At 35.0% G+C, this 14,540-nt stretch overlaps 3 protein-coding genes across 3 annotated transcripts; 1 reads left to right on the forward strand and 2 right to left on the reverse strand.

Annotated features, from left to right (window-relative positions):
- Nucleotides 1-116: 116 nt before the first annotated feature.
- On the reverse strand, nt 117-12,236 carry LOC116293219 (protein FAM117B). Its single transcript, XM_031700621.1, has 7 exons — nt 12,180-12,236; nt 11,795-12,073; nt 11,378-11,496; nt 5,072-5,158; nt 4,691-4,927; nt 3,233-3,633; nt 117-1,932 (listed from the first exon to the last, which is right to left on the reverse strand). The coding sequence occupies exons 2-7, from the start codon at nt 12,054-12,056 to the stop codon at nt 1,773-1,775; spliced, it is 1,266 nt and encodes a 421-aa protein (XP_031556481.1). The 5' UTR covers nt 12,057-12,073; nt 12,180-12,236; the 3' UTR covers nt 117-1,772.
- Nucleotides 7,390-7,941, reverse strand: LOC148906881 (uncharacterized). Its single transcript, XM_089036503.1, has 2 exons — nt 7,876-7,941; nt 7,390-7,735 (listed from the first exon to the last, which is right to left on the reverse strand). Exons 1-2 carry the CDS (start codon nt 7,929-7,931, stop codon nt 7,390-7,392), a joined length of 402 nt encoding a protein of 133 aa, XP_088892629.1. The 5' UTR covers nt 7,932-7,941.
- On the forward strand, nt 8,536-10,141 carry LOC116290978 (uncharacterized). Its single transcript, XM_089036502.1, has 3 exons — nt 8,536-8,780; nt 8,864-9,103; nt 9,192-10,141. Exons 1-3 carry the CDS (start codon nt 8,536-8,538, stop codon nt 9,409-9,411), a joined length of 705 nt encoding a protein of 234 aa, XP_088892628.1. The 3' UTR covers nt 9,412-10,141.
- Nucleotides 12,237-14,540: the final 2,304 nt, after the last annotated feature.

Below are 14,540 nucleotides of genomic sequence, written 5' to 3' on the forward strand. Positions count from 1 at the left end.
CTCTTTAAGATAAAATTAACCACGAGTGCCATTAAGCAGAGATCTTTGCAGTGAAAATTTTTCAGTTAGTTTCCCATTATCCATTTTTCATTGAGTAGAACAAAAAGCCACAACAATTAATTTGTTAATCCTTTTTAATAAATTATGAAGACCAAATGACAAACATTGGGCATACAAACTTGCTCACTAATCAGTCATGTTTTTGAGGTTATAAGATATGCATAGCATAGGTACAAATATACAAACAAAATAACTTACATGATTGATTAAATACATCATTATAAAACAACACCCTGGTGCATTGTGGGCTTGGTTTCTTCGTAAAAAAAAGAAAAAAATATATAAAGAAATGTTATGAACAAGAAGGTATACCCCTTCTGGCTTCATTTCCAAATGACCTGCATTGGGTCGACACTGAGAGCAATGGCCAGCAGTGGGACAACCTCTGGAACATGAAGCTTACAGTCAAACATACCTTTTAATGTTTTGAGTTAAGGTCTTTGTAAGTTACAATATTAAATATCTAGAGGGGGTGTAAGGAAACCAAGCTCACAGCACACCAATGAAGAAGTATATCAAAGAGTTGGTAGTAAAGAACAAAAAAATCAAGTATGCATCAAAAAGGCAAACTTGCAGTGTGGGTGTCTTGGATGAATAAATCTCTAGTAAAGTTTACATAATTTTGTTAATGATGCCTCATATTATGTATAGATATAGATATATATAGATTTTTATGTTTTTGTAAAAATATACAAGTCTTTCTTTAGCTCTCTGGAGTTCAACCATAAATATATACATCCAAAAGGATAATGTACATCAGAAACTACTTCAGTTTGCCATACAAGTAAGTGTATGTGAAAAAAATCGCTTTCTTTTCCATCAAAAAGGAAACTACCCTTTTATAGAATTTCTAATCAACTCTCACAGCTTCAAGAAATCTAATTAACATTTTTGCTTTTATAAAGCACAAAAATTGTAAAATTATCTTTAGCAAACTTGACATCCTAATAATTAAAAACAGAAGCTGTAGCAGAGGGTTACATAATGTCTGAAAAGACAAACTTTTTTCAAAATAGAATCATTTGACATGCATTCAATGATTTGGTGATGTTAAGTTGTAAGTTTAAAAAATGGAAAGGATGATCATTATGATAGCCCTGTATTAAGGTGTGAGTAGAAAATATCTTCAGTAATGGCTAGGTAGGAAGTTGCGTTGGAATAAAAAATCAAAGCTGGTTTTGCAACAGAATTAACATCTACTGAACTAATTGGTCAGCTTACTGGTCGACCACAAAACAGTTAATCGAGACTCTAAGGTCATTTTTAAGGATTATTCAAACTTGTACCTTGCAGCCTTTGCCTAGGTAACTTTTAGTTTAAACTGGTGAACCAATGAAAAGGAAAGTGGCACATCAATGAAAATGCCTGGGCAAATAAATGCCATACCAGCATTTACCAGAGTCTCAAAAAATCTGCTCTGTGATAGCTATAGCCAAAATACAAAGCTGAACCATCTGATTACAATAACCATAATACCTTCAAATTATTCACTTTGTTCATAAAATTGTATGATAATCATAATAAGTTTACTAAATACCAATAGAATAGTCTTAAAAAGGACCACAGCAATGGAAAACCTAGGACCCAGCTCAAAAATACTATGGTTACAAACACATTCAACTACTGGCTACTTGGGATTGATTACCTAACACTGTTTCACCTAAAGAACACAAGACCATAGAGGGACTTCACCTTGTTTTTTGAGAAGTGACTTACTGAGTTGCTTCCACTGAACTGTGTGCACTGACAAGACCAACTGCTGGTGTTATAGCCATTGATGGATATGACGGCAAAGCACTAAATGCTGAAACATTACTAAGCATGAACTTTACTTTGGTCTTGTCAGGTCCTGTGAATTGTCTCTCGGCATCACTGGAAAACAAAAGGGAGACACCAAATAAATACTAGGTAAATAATATGATGATAATCTAATAATACAGTTACTTTTGGAGAACAAGGTTTTCATATTGCAACCACATTAAGTGGGTACATATGCAAGCAGTTTCAGAGGTCCAAATTATATAACCTTTTATAATACCTTTTGCAGCAATCACTCTACAGGCTTGGAAAAGTATAAGCTGGTCAATAAAAATACCCAGCAAATTTAACTACTGAGCCTGAATTTTAGTTGTGTAAAGCTGTATTACTGCTTGTCCATCATTAAAGTGCACATGAACCCTTCGACAATACTTTCAGTACTGATTCTACATAAAGTAAATAGTTGAATGGTAAAATATTTCTTGATTTGAGTGATACGTTTCTAAGTTATGAAGGTTTATACTTCCAATATGCTAATGAGTGCGACGTCTATTAAGGCTTAATCAAATATACAAAATCGAACTGGTTCATAGAAACAGTATTTAAAAAGCATCATTATTTTACTCATGGTTTACATGAAAGCTATTTACAATTTTTATTTTCAAAATGGCCAGCATTTAGTATTATTAGTTACAACAAAAACACTCAAATACCTTACCTGACGTCATCATCATTAACATATTGGAAGTATAAACCTTAATAACTTAAAGACGCATCACTCAAATCAAGAAATATTTTACCAATCAACTATTTACTTTATGCAGAACCAGTACTGAATGTATTGTCAAAGGGTTCATTTGCACTTTAAGACTTCATATGAAGATGCTGGTTGTTTCTTAGTAATTAAAACTGGATTAGCAATAATAACTATCCAGTGGATAATTTGATGCTGTTTTAATTTAATTTCAATTTTATCCACTTAATTTTAATTTTATTCCCTCGTTGTGCAACGGGATCCTGATGGATAATTGAACCAATCAGCTCAGAAAGCAACAAAACCAATATATGTGTTTTTATATATGTAACTAAAAAGTTTAATGTTACCAACAGTCCAATGGAAGGAAATGGTATTGGTTGGGGTATAGATTTTGGCATAGATAATTGGCTTATGTTTTCACTATATTTTGATTGGTTAACTTTATCAGAGTACTCCTGGTTGGCTGGCTTGGAAAAAAAGGTTGATGTGACAACTTACTCTAGGTATTATAATGTTCATTACCCTTTCCTGACCTTGGGATTTTCAAGATGGGGAGGGCAAGGGATGTCAGACAAGACTTTTTTTTTCATATAGTAGTAATATGGATGTTTTTCCAAACACAAATAAAAGAAATAAAAATCTTGCTCTAGTTGTTACCTATCAATATCTTCTACATGAAGATGTACTTTCTCTGCTCCATCTGGTGGCTCCCTTGCAAATAAATAGGTATTATTTGGTTTAGGGGATGAAGCATACTTGGGAATCCCAGTTGGTTCTGGAGAACCACCACTTTCCTGGTTCTCGACATCGTTAGTTACAGTATCATTGATACCACCAGAAGAAGAACATCTCGAATTTGACTGATAGTCGATTGATCCTGGCATGATTGGGTAAGTTGGTGAAGCAGAATGGCTGCGACTACTGCTGTTTCCACTACTGTCTTGGCTGTCAACATTCTCCGACGGTGTTTGTGTCTGTGTGTCAACAGTATTGAAAGGGCTATTATCCGACAGTATTTCTGGTACAGGAGCCTTTCGGCCATCTATTGGTTCAAGGACCTAATAAAGACAATAATAAAAAATATATATCCATAAGCATAAAAACCAAATTGGACAGTTTCTTCATAGTTCATAATTCCATTTTAACAAGCAAGCATACTGTAAATCTTAAATTAACTCCATAGCTACTTTGGCATGTCTGTGTGTAGTTAGGAAAATGAAAGTACATGTCGCAAAAGCCTGGGCTTTTTGGTGTCAGGTATTCACTTAATTAAAACTGATAAAAATAGTCCATAAACATATATTAAATGTTTCATTCCAACAAATGAAATGTTAGTAGAAAAATATTAAAATCATCCCAAATTTTTTTTAGACAATGGAAATCAAGCAACACCATCATCTCTTAGTGCCAAAGATGTGCATCAAAGTATATCTAGAAAATTCAAATTATTCCATCATATTACTAGCCTAAAACATTATCTTGTCTAATCCTAAGCCCATATTTATTGACACTAGCTCAACTTATACTGAAGTTAGACAGACATGTGTCAAAATGAATCTGTTTCAAAGTAAATACTAACCTAAAGGTAGAATTCTGGGTTACAAATGCCACACATACATTTTATTTTATTGCACGACAAGGCATTTATTTATAATTTTTTTCCAATATAATGATTGTATGTGCACATATTTTTTTGAACTGGCAAAGTTTGGTCAAAACCTTGCTAGGAGTAGGTATGGAGTGCCTTATTTATATTACTTTGTTATTAAGTGTCTGTATGGATAATTTGCTGTTTGTCTAAATTCAAATAATCTACTTCTGTTTGCTCAGCTTAGCAAAGGGCTATTCTTCTCACATCCCTAAGGCTTTCCAAAGCTAATCAAGTACTCAAAATTTTCTTCCCAAATATTTTTGCCAATTTTCGCCAACTATTGGTCTATTAATTTTCATACATTCTTATAACAGTCCCTGTAAGAAGCTCCTGTAAAGCTAACTTATTTCTAAGCACCACATCTATCTAAATTTTATGCCCGATAAATAAAATTAATATTCATGGAATTAAATTGCTAATTGAATAAAACAAGAGAAAATTATGAAATTAATTAGACAGCCCACCTTATCAGAGGAAATGACATCAGATTTGCGTACTAGGGTTTGTATTTCACTATTAAGTGCCTCGACACTTCTTCGTTGTGGAACTTCTGTTGGTCTTGAGGCGATAGGGATTGGTATGGCTAGTGACTGAGTTTTATACTGGATTGCCGAGTGGTCTCCGTGGACAGGAGATTGCCGACCATAACTAACAGCACTTTTCTTTTCTTGCTTCTTACGCTGAATATGCTGTTTCAATTTCTAACCACAGTAAAAAAAATAATCCCTTATTAATTAAAGATATTAGTATTTTTTAATTCACATTATTAAAAGATCTAGAAAGTAACTAAACAAATAGAGTTGTAATCCCTTGTGATTCAAGTATAGATCTTTAAATTTGAATACCTCTCTAAGATCTGCACTTCCCAAGGAAGTGGATCGCTTGTGTCTTGACAAACTCTCATCACTTTTCCCTTCCTCCCAAGCTGGAGTCTAGAAATACATAATATAACATAGCGGCAAGGTAAATACTCCCCTATATTCAATGCACATTAATTTTTGGGGAATAATCATTTTAGTATTTTTAACACAAGTGCATGTTATATTCAGCTGTATGTGGATATAGCAGCATAAGACGTGAATTGTGACCAAGGAGTGTCCCGGATTTATTATTTTCACCTGTGCAATAATACTAAGGTGGGATAGTGTCTCCTATGTATATAAAAAGTAATGATATTTTGTGAAAAGAATAGGAAGCAGTCACTTGTGCCTTGAATTAGAGCAAGATAGTAGCAAGCTTAGGAACAAGAGGTATTACTCTTTCTTTTAAAGTGCTCCATAGCTCCCAGAGTATTTATATCACAGTACAGAGATAAAAGCGGGCATTTCATATTGCTTATATGAAATATTTTTTGGACAATTTTGCAAGAGCATGTCTCTGTCCTTTGACATAAATAGGGTAACCAACAAATCAGTACGTGTGTTCTATCTCAAATATTTTATAAACTGTGATATAAACACTTGGATGTACACACATCTTAAATAGAATGCAGTCATGAAAATAAAATTAAAAAAAGGAAAGAGAAAAAAATAGAATTATATGCTCTTTCAAAAGTGAATAAAAGAGAAACCAGATGAGTTTCAATAACATGCTAGTTTTCAATAACAGGAAAGATGAAAGTATATCTATTTTGCATAGTTTAATTATCTTTAGGATAGAAGAACTATAGTTATAGAGGAGGTTCAAGCTGTGAGCAATTTCCAACCATTCTTATATTACCTTGAAATTCAACTATAACGTCATGGATCGATTCATAATTTAAAATGAAAATTTAAGACAAAAATAATTTAATAAATTGTGATTGATGAGTGACAGGGTTCTTTGAATCTTTTCTTTTATTCTTAAACAGCATCTTATTGGATGTTGAAATTTTCTCTTCGATTTGGAGATGCAACATTATTTGAATATAAATTAAGTGACTGAAAATGAATACTTTCGACAATATGTTAAAAAAGGTTATCATCTATGCTCCAATGTCAATAGTATAAAGCTCAGCAAATTTAGAAATAATGTAGAATTTCCTGATAAAATTTGTCACTGTACTTTAAATATATATAGCACAACTCTCATAAGTGACTATTCATTTGCAAATACTACTATAGCAATACTTTACTAATGCATGACAATTCTGATAAAACATTAATAACAAAAAGCTTATAGTCCAAGTCATTTTTTTATGCAGATTACAAAAATGTAAGACCATCACTATTAGGGGTCTTGGCCTGTCTCCTATTTCATGCAACTTATATTCCTTTGTTGGTTGACTTATCAACAGAATTTTCTTGAAGCACCTCTAATTTATGAGAATTATCACGTCAAGGTTTCTCATCCATTGTGCTGATTGCTTGAAATATAAGCCCTACTAAATAAACATTTTGGACAGTACATTTAATGTGGTATATCTGTTTGTAGAAGACATCACTATTTGACTTGTATTTCCAAAATTTTGACTGCTTACAGCCAACCATTAGAAGTTTTTATGAAGGTAGGTAATTCCCAACAATTAATAATTCTTCCTTTAATTCAGTTGCAGAAGAAATCTTGGGATTTCAACAGCTCTTTAAAATCAAGGAAAACTCTAATGATTGGTTGAGGGTTAATCGGTCTGTGGTAGACAAAGTTCAATAAAAACCCCGGCACATTGACAAATCTTTTTAGCACTACGATAGACATTTCCGATTTAGCGGCATAGGGAAAGTATATTCCGCATTCTATAATCCGACCGGAATAGCATAAATTAAAAAGAGCTATCATCATTTTATTCCAGAATTAACCAATAGAATTTTCAAAACTCCTTATCTTACTGTTTTCTCAGCTAGTACAATGTATTATTAAGTAAATAACAACTGCGTAAGAAAGTTTGTAACTATTGTTACTGACGTTACTCCTTCGTCTTACTACTATGGTCCTTAATAGTCAATCCTCTTACTACGAAGAACTAATGTCCCAAACGTCATATACTTATGAACTTTATTATACACCTGTTGTATTCAACGTACCAAAACAGTCACAACTGACTAGTAAGGGCTAGTAGTATCAACATATCTTGAGATTTGTTTACAGTATTAAGCTAGGAATTTTTCTGCTCTCACTAATATAAACATGTGTTACGCCAGTTTGTTTTACTTTTCCGAAAAGTATATCAAAAAGAACATATATAACATTACAGTGTTTTTAGAATTCTTTTCCTTCTATTAGCAAGAGCACCACAAGTTGCTATTACAAAGGGTTGAAATGGCCTCATGTGTCGAAAAATATCCGAGGTCGCTGAGTACATTTTCAGGAATCCAATGGCGTGCTCTACGCGGATACGAAGCGACCTTAGCGCTCTGTTGGCATTTTGTTGTCGTCTGTTGTAAGCAATACGACTTGGAGGGATAAGAGGTGGGGCGTTAGCGTATCCCCCATCAACTAGCAGCCTTGCTCGTCGTGGTAGATTCCTTCTTCTTCCATGGCCTATAGCAGGAAGTCGTCTGTATGACTCCGCATCGTTCATATGCCCCGGAAATCTGCAACACGTTTGTTTACTATGAATACGTGTAGTACTAAATTTTGCTTATGTTTGTGTTTGTTTATATATGCAGTAAAATAGCAGCTAGATCGAAATACTTAAGCACAACATGACAACGCTACTATATAGCAAACGTACCCAGCTACAAGGAGTACTACCAAACCATCTGCGTCAACAATTAGTTGTGTACTCATAAAATGGTACTTTTTGTCACCTCTATAAGTCAAGATTACAAACTCTTCTTCTACCTGTAGTTGGCACCCGAGGTGTGTGTCTTGGACTGGTAACTTCTATACCAATTCTTCGTACGATAGCATCAAAGGATTCTAGTGTTTCCCCGGTCATGTACCAAAAGATGTGTGGATGTCTTCGTGCTAAACAATAAACAACTCTGCCACTGTTACGATGGTTAAGCAGCTGATTGCCAAAAAGTCGGGCTAGGAGATTAGCTCCCGTTGGTGCCATAGAGACAAGCGCAATGAGCATGATGAGCAGGTTCCCTATTACATGCATAGGAAATAAAGGGACCAAACGTTGTGGTCTTTGAAGACTCAGTTTTATAGCTGCAAAGATAGACAGCAGGGTTACTACAATAAACATTGGGAAAGGTGGGACATCCATTGCTGACTGACGCAAACAGGTAGTGTATTAAACATATATGCAACTTTTTCGTTCGCAATCACGAAACCAAACAAAAATATTTAAAAAAAACATTACGACCAGTGCACGTGTGCACGTGCCTATGTATGCAAATTTTAGGGCTCTTTTCACTTTTCTTAATCCTGTGAGAAAGGCGCGATGGGCAACAACAAGCAAAGAAAACCAAGAAAAAACTACACTCAAGTCGAAGATACTCTTCTTCTTCAAGCTGTGCAAACATGTGGAAGAGAGTGGAAAAGCGTTTTGAGTTTTATGAGAAGGCATGTTGAGGTTTTGGGAGAAGCAGGTGATCAGTATTTGGCAGAAGGAAATTCCAACAAAGTGTTGCAGGAGCGATTAAGGAAGAGAGCTACTAAACTGCTTAACAACGCTCTTCCTTCAAGGTAAGAATGCTGTTGACCAAAGAAGAAAGGACTCTCAATAACGGTATTATATGGAGTGCGATGATTCTTTTATTTCCTGGTAGGAATGCCAGTGAAGCAAGTACGTCAAATAAAATAATTGATGAAGAATACTCGTCCGCATCCAGTGTGGAAGAAACTTGTAATAAAGATACTGAAGAAGTTGAAGACATTTGCAGAGCTATCAATGACCGCGAAACAAAGTATGTGTTACATGCAGAAAAGAACGAACCAAATGACGACCCTGCTGACATCCTTACACGAATCAAAAAAAAAACAAGAGAAAGCGAGAGGATGGAAGACAGGTAATTTATAAGCAGACAGAATTACTTTGAACGTTTCTCATACCTATTTTATAATAAAACCTCGTTAATTTTGCTATTATCCTTTAAGGAAAAGACCTCTCAATGAAAGCTCAAAGTCAAGTGAAAAGCTGAAGTCATCTAGGAACTCCCAGGTCACCAGAGAGAAAAAACTGGACAGCTTACTCGAAGCAATCCCCGCCGTTCTTGATGCGGCCCAAAGTGCTGCACGAGAGCACCAGAAAGCATTAAAAAGCTGGAGGGCAGTCCATGGTCTTGACGTGACAGATTTTTCGTCAGATGAAGACTAGCACCTTATAGGCTTTATGAGTTCTGTTCACGTTATTAATAAATAGACATTAAGCATCACGTTTTTTCTGGCCGGCATAAGTACGTTTTTGTTCTTTCCCTGTAATTTAACTAGTACCTTTTAGAAACCTTCTCAGCAAAGACAAAGGTTATTTCATTATTTATCTATTGCTTCTTGAAAAGCTTTTCAACTTTTTTTTTACTTTTTTTTCGTTTGCGTAGCACAAATGTTTGTCGAAAACACGAGATGTTTACTGAATCTCTCAAATATCTTGTTTTGTTCTGAATTTCAACGCATTGGTTATGTGCACAGCCTTTTCCACTGTAGAAGAACTAACAGAGAACTTGAATAAAATCCTGTTTTCCCCCGCAAAGGAGAGGGTACAGAGTTGGAAAGTAAGTGTTTACAGGCAGTGAGCAATCTCAGTAGGCATCCACATTTCAACTATATGTTAGCGATACGTACGTGTCCATGCAGAAGAAAAACTTCTCGAAAATAATAACCGTCGTGGTATTCTACATTATATGCTAGCATTCTTAGTCCTTTTATAAATTTAAGGGCGAGCATTTACATTAGTATATTATAAACGCAACTTTTTTATATAAATGCGTTTCAACGGGACGAGATCTTATTCTCGAGCACACTGCTCGTCAGTTACGCTAATAAAACAGGTAGTGTTAACGATATTAATTGTGCAATACCTTAAGTTAAATAAAACAGGTCTACTGAAAGCTGTTTCATTATTTTATTGAATTTTCTGGTCATAACGATGATTCTAGCCTTATTCCGCTGGTTTATGCTTATTCCGCTAGTATATGCCTATTCCGCTCATATGCCGCTAAATCGGAAATGTCTAATGGATGCGAAAGATAAGAGCACATGTACAAAATAACAAGACTGCTAACAAGGACTGTCATAACCCAAAATCCATAGCCGATATTGCTATTGTTTTTGAACCACGATGTATAACTGATATAGTAATAGGCGCCAAGCGTAAACAAACCCAACGATTTTGCGTAATTTGACCAGGTTGTAAACCAGAATCAAATATGGTTCGATAACCCAAAGATTGATAGAGCTTGGGGGAAATATCTACAAATCAAATCACCTCGTATTTCCTTCAAGGCGTAAATTGTTAACTGGCTGGTAAGTTAAAATGTGCAAAACGTGGAAAACCATGAGGAGTACCAATTACGCGAGAGCATTATTCTCATGCAGATTCATGATTAAAACAAAAATCCAAAAGAAGCGTGCACGCATTATATATTGGGAGGGAGTCCTAGCTACAATACTTAACGTGTGGATACGACCTAAAAATACTCTTTTAATGTACGCAAAGGTAATGCTCGATCTATGAGTGTGATTAAACTGTACTCCTTCATGTCAATTTCGACCTCGAAACTACACGAAATTATAAACACATTTCCTTTCAGTACACTAGTATATACCAAAGGATTAGCTCGTTTTTGAACAATAAACACGATCCTATCTTTATCGTGCTAGCGTATCCTAGAGATCACGTAGTCAAACTTCTAGTAATGAAGTTTTGTTGACCAAATTTTTCACTAAAAATGTGTTTTGACGGACATAAAAACCTGACTATTAACTTGCCAAAATACGAAACGCACACAAAAGATTACAACATCGACAAATATTATACTCATGACTGAACAAATCCAGAAAACAGTAAGCGAGGTTGAAAAAAGTGCAAGAATATTTCTATCTTTCTGTGTTTTTTTTGCCTAGATGAAAAGGTTAACTTGCAAGTCACAGGTACTGGTATGACTTCAATTTCAAGATGTCCACCACAACACGAAGTTTCTTGTTATCACAAAACACAAATAATCCAGGAAATTGTCTTTCCTATAACTTTTTATCCCAAAAAGGACTGTTTTATGGCGTATTAGGCATCATAGTCTCATAGTAAAGCGCAATATGTTTAATTTATAATTCGGTGCTTAACTGACCTGGGTAGCTTTGTGACAACATAAAATCCCACCATCTCTCGGCCACTGACCACTCAAATAAGTACCCGAGATGGCATCGAGCGACGAAGTTCTTTTTACCAACGGCTTAGGCTTTTCGACTGTCAAGAAAGAAAATTCACCGTTAAATGTGGTTTTGTAATCTAGTGTCATCTCCTTCAACAACAGCATTCATAAAAGTAGAGGAGTAGTTCACACAGCGAGCTAGCCAAACTCGTACGCGCAGAGAAAATGAAACGATTTCCAAGTTAGAAATTTTCCCTGTCCTTTTCATAACTAAATACCACAGAATACCAACCCTAGTGATTTCCAAAAGCCTTTCGGGATGGGTTTTAAGTCGATGGAAAGCAAACATAAGTTGAATAGTATTAGGATAAATAACCAAAGCTTTGATATTACCTTTCAAACTGGAATGAAGAGGAGATGTTGGGCTCCGACGATGCTCTGGAGACCCACGTGTTTCTGGCGAATTTCTTCTGGGTTTAAATGCATTCTCCGTATTATGAACCGGAGAAGATGAGGGACTTCTTCTTATGACATTTCCTCTGGTCGGACTTGGGTTCCTCAACAGAGAAAAATGGTGAACCGCACGTAATGGTTGGGGTTTAGAACTTGATGCTGGAGATACGTTTCTCCTTGGCCTTGATGGCTGGGAAGCCATTTCTTGCGCTGTTAAACCTAAATGAACAAAACATAAGCAATGGTCATTGTTTGAGGAAGGTTTGAGTCGAAAAAGACTCGTAGTAAGGGATCTAGAAGTCCAAATATTGAGAGCGGAAGGTACCTTCCTCCTCTCTCTCTCTGCTCCTCCAACCAACAACACCAGTTGTGCTGGAGTAAGCATTCTAATTACACTGATAGAAAATACGCGCTCTGTGATTGGATGATATCCTGTTCTCTGACAAGTACAGCCTTGGGAGAAAATACTATCCGATCAGGAAAAACAATATTACCATGTCAAGGAGAACTTTCTATTTTGGATGTTTATCTGTTTTGTCTTTTCTTTCATTTTTCTTTTTTATAATTAGCATTTTGCTAATTGTGAAAAAAGCAATTCGGAAGTAGCACATCGGATCAAGGGTATTTGTTTAGACCTAAAAAGCTAGGTTTATATTGAAGGTTTGCGAAAAGTTTAATATTGACTATATTCCAGGTATATCGGAGTATTATGCATACACACACGTGGTGTTATGCTAGATCTGAATTGCCATCAAAAATCTACTCGTAGGAGGGTTAATAGGCTGTCATCTGTCAATTTAAAAAGCCAATCCTCTTTATTAATCTACTCGAAAAACCCAATTTCATTTGTCACATTTATTTTGCTGTATTTAGGTGAATCTTTTTTCAAGCTATTCTTTAACGCTGTTTCTATAATTAAAACATTGTAGCATTTGAAATCCATTCAAATTACCGATCATTTACATTGTAAAAGGTCGGGAAAAGAAACACAAAAATTATTCTGTTCCGCTACAGAGATAATTTGTCAGAATATTTCAATTTAAAAGTCTCCTGTTTTAAAATAAAACGAAATTTACAAATCAGGAAGAAAAGGATAGATGAAGAGGTAAATGAATCCCTTTTAATTTTTTCCGACGAATAAAGACACACGTGTGATGTATACGGGTTATTTTACGGTTCGACGATTTTCCCGCGAAAATATTGCGCCAGCTGGTGTTGAGTTGCGCCTGATTGGTGCAGAGACCCCTATAGATTTCTGTGCTAAATCTACTTGGTTTATAAATATATTTGCTTTTCCTTTTTTAATGAGCGGCTAAAGTCTCATTTCTCAATCATCTGAATTATCAGAAAACAATATGAAGAGTTTTGTAGTATTTTGGATATTTGGGTGAAAAGTTCGGTATTCGATGGAAATCTTCTTATTGTAGAATCGATGTGGTTTTGGGGATACAATTTTTTAAGCATATCATATCAAGAATCTTTTGTTTCACTGATATTTGTAGTCCGGGGTCTTCATTTTTCCATCCCATCCACAAGTTTGTGGTCGACCCAAATAGCCAAATTTTACGATTTGTTGTTTGCTATTCTGAACCATCTCCAGACTGAAACACCAAAATTATTTCATCTAACTTTTCTGTCGTTAATGTATAAAAAGCAGAATTTTATTTATTTTTTATCAACAGGCTTTATTCCCGTCCCTAATAATTTTCATTTCTGAATCATGCATTTCCTTCAATGACAGCGTAATAAATTAAGACGTGGTTTACCTTACTGATGAAAAGCTAAATTCTCCCTGTTTATTAAGTAGTTGACAGTTCTTCAACTGTTGGTAGTGGGGCCTCAGTCATTCATGAACTTTACTCGACCCAAAGCTCAATCAAAAATTGTGTTGACAGTTTTATAATATTACAAAAATACCCTTTCCACTCAACCGAGTTAAAAGTGAAATATAAAGAATACTGTCGACTCACTATTGGCTTAGATAAATTGAACAACAAAAGTGGCAAAAATACCACATGAATAACTTGGAAATATAAGAAACTTTTGTCTCTGAATTCCCTTCTCCGGTTGACTTTAAACTTTCGAAATTGCGTGCGATATCGAAATTCATGATGTTACTCCGCTGATGCGAAACAGAGCAATCTCATTTCAATGTATAGCATTCATAAATAATTCTTTTCGAAAAGTAAATAAACCATTTATCGTTTCAATGCTTTTCCATATTTATGTGCAGGATATAGAAAGAAAAAAATCTTTACATCCTTAGATAATCATTAATAATCTCTGAAGGTTAGCATAATTTTCCTTAAGGGGAACGATTTATAAATGTTTTTTTTTTCTTCAGAATTCACTGAACTAAATTTGATTTTCGTAATCATCGTTCCTCATAGAATGTCATTTAGTGTTGATTAATTTACTCTAAAAGCTTTTTCGAGTTGTTTGATATTGCAATGAAGTTAGCAGAGATAAGCTTGCAATAGTGGAAGTGGCCCATTGTTCCGTTCAACGTTTTTACGACATTCACCGCTATCAGCTTTCATTCATGTTCAAACAAGCCCGAATGATCGTATGTGTGATTGTCCAAAGACGTCACATCTGGGTCGAATGTACTTCTTCCCAGAGTTATCTTCTGTTAGAGATAATAGTATCTTAGGGAGGGGAATTCAAAGTTGCAAGATTCAAGTCA

Source organism: Actinia tenebrosa, unplaced genomic scaffold (assembly GCF_029948245.1).
Source record: "Actinia tenebrosa isolate PJP-AT-01 unplaced genomic scaffold, QUT_ActTen_1.0 PGA_scaffold4__44_contigs__length_22323623, whole genome shotgun sequence".
Lineage (NCBI taxonomy): Eukaryota > Metazoa > Cnidaria > Anthozoa > Actiniaria > Actiniidae > Actinia > Actinia tenebrosa.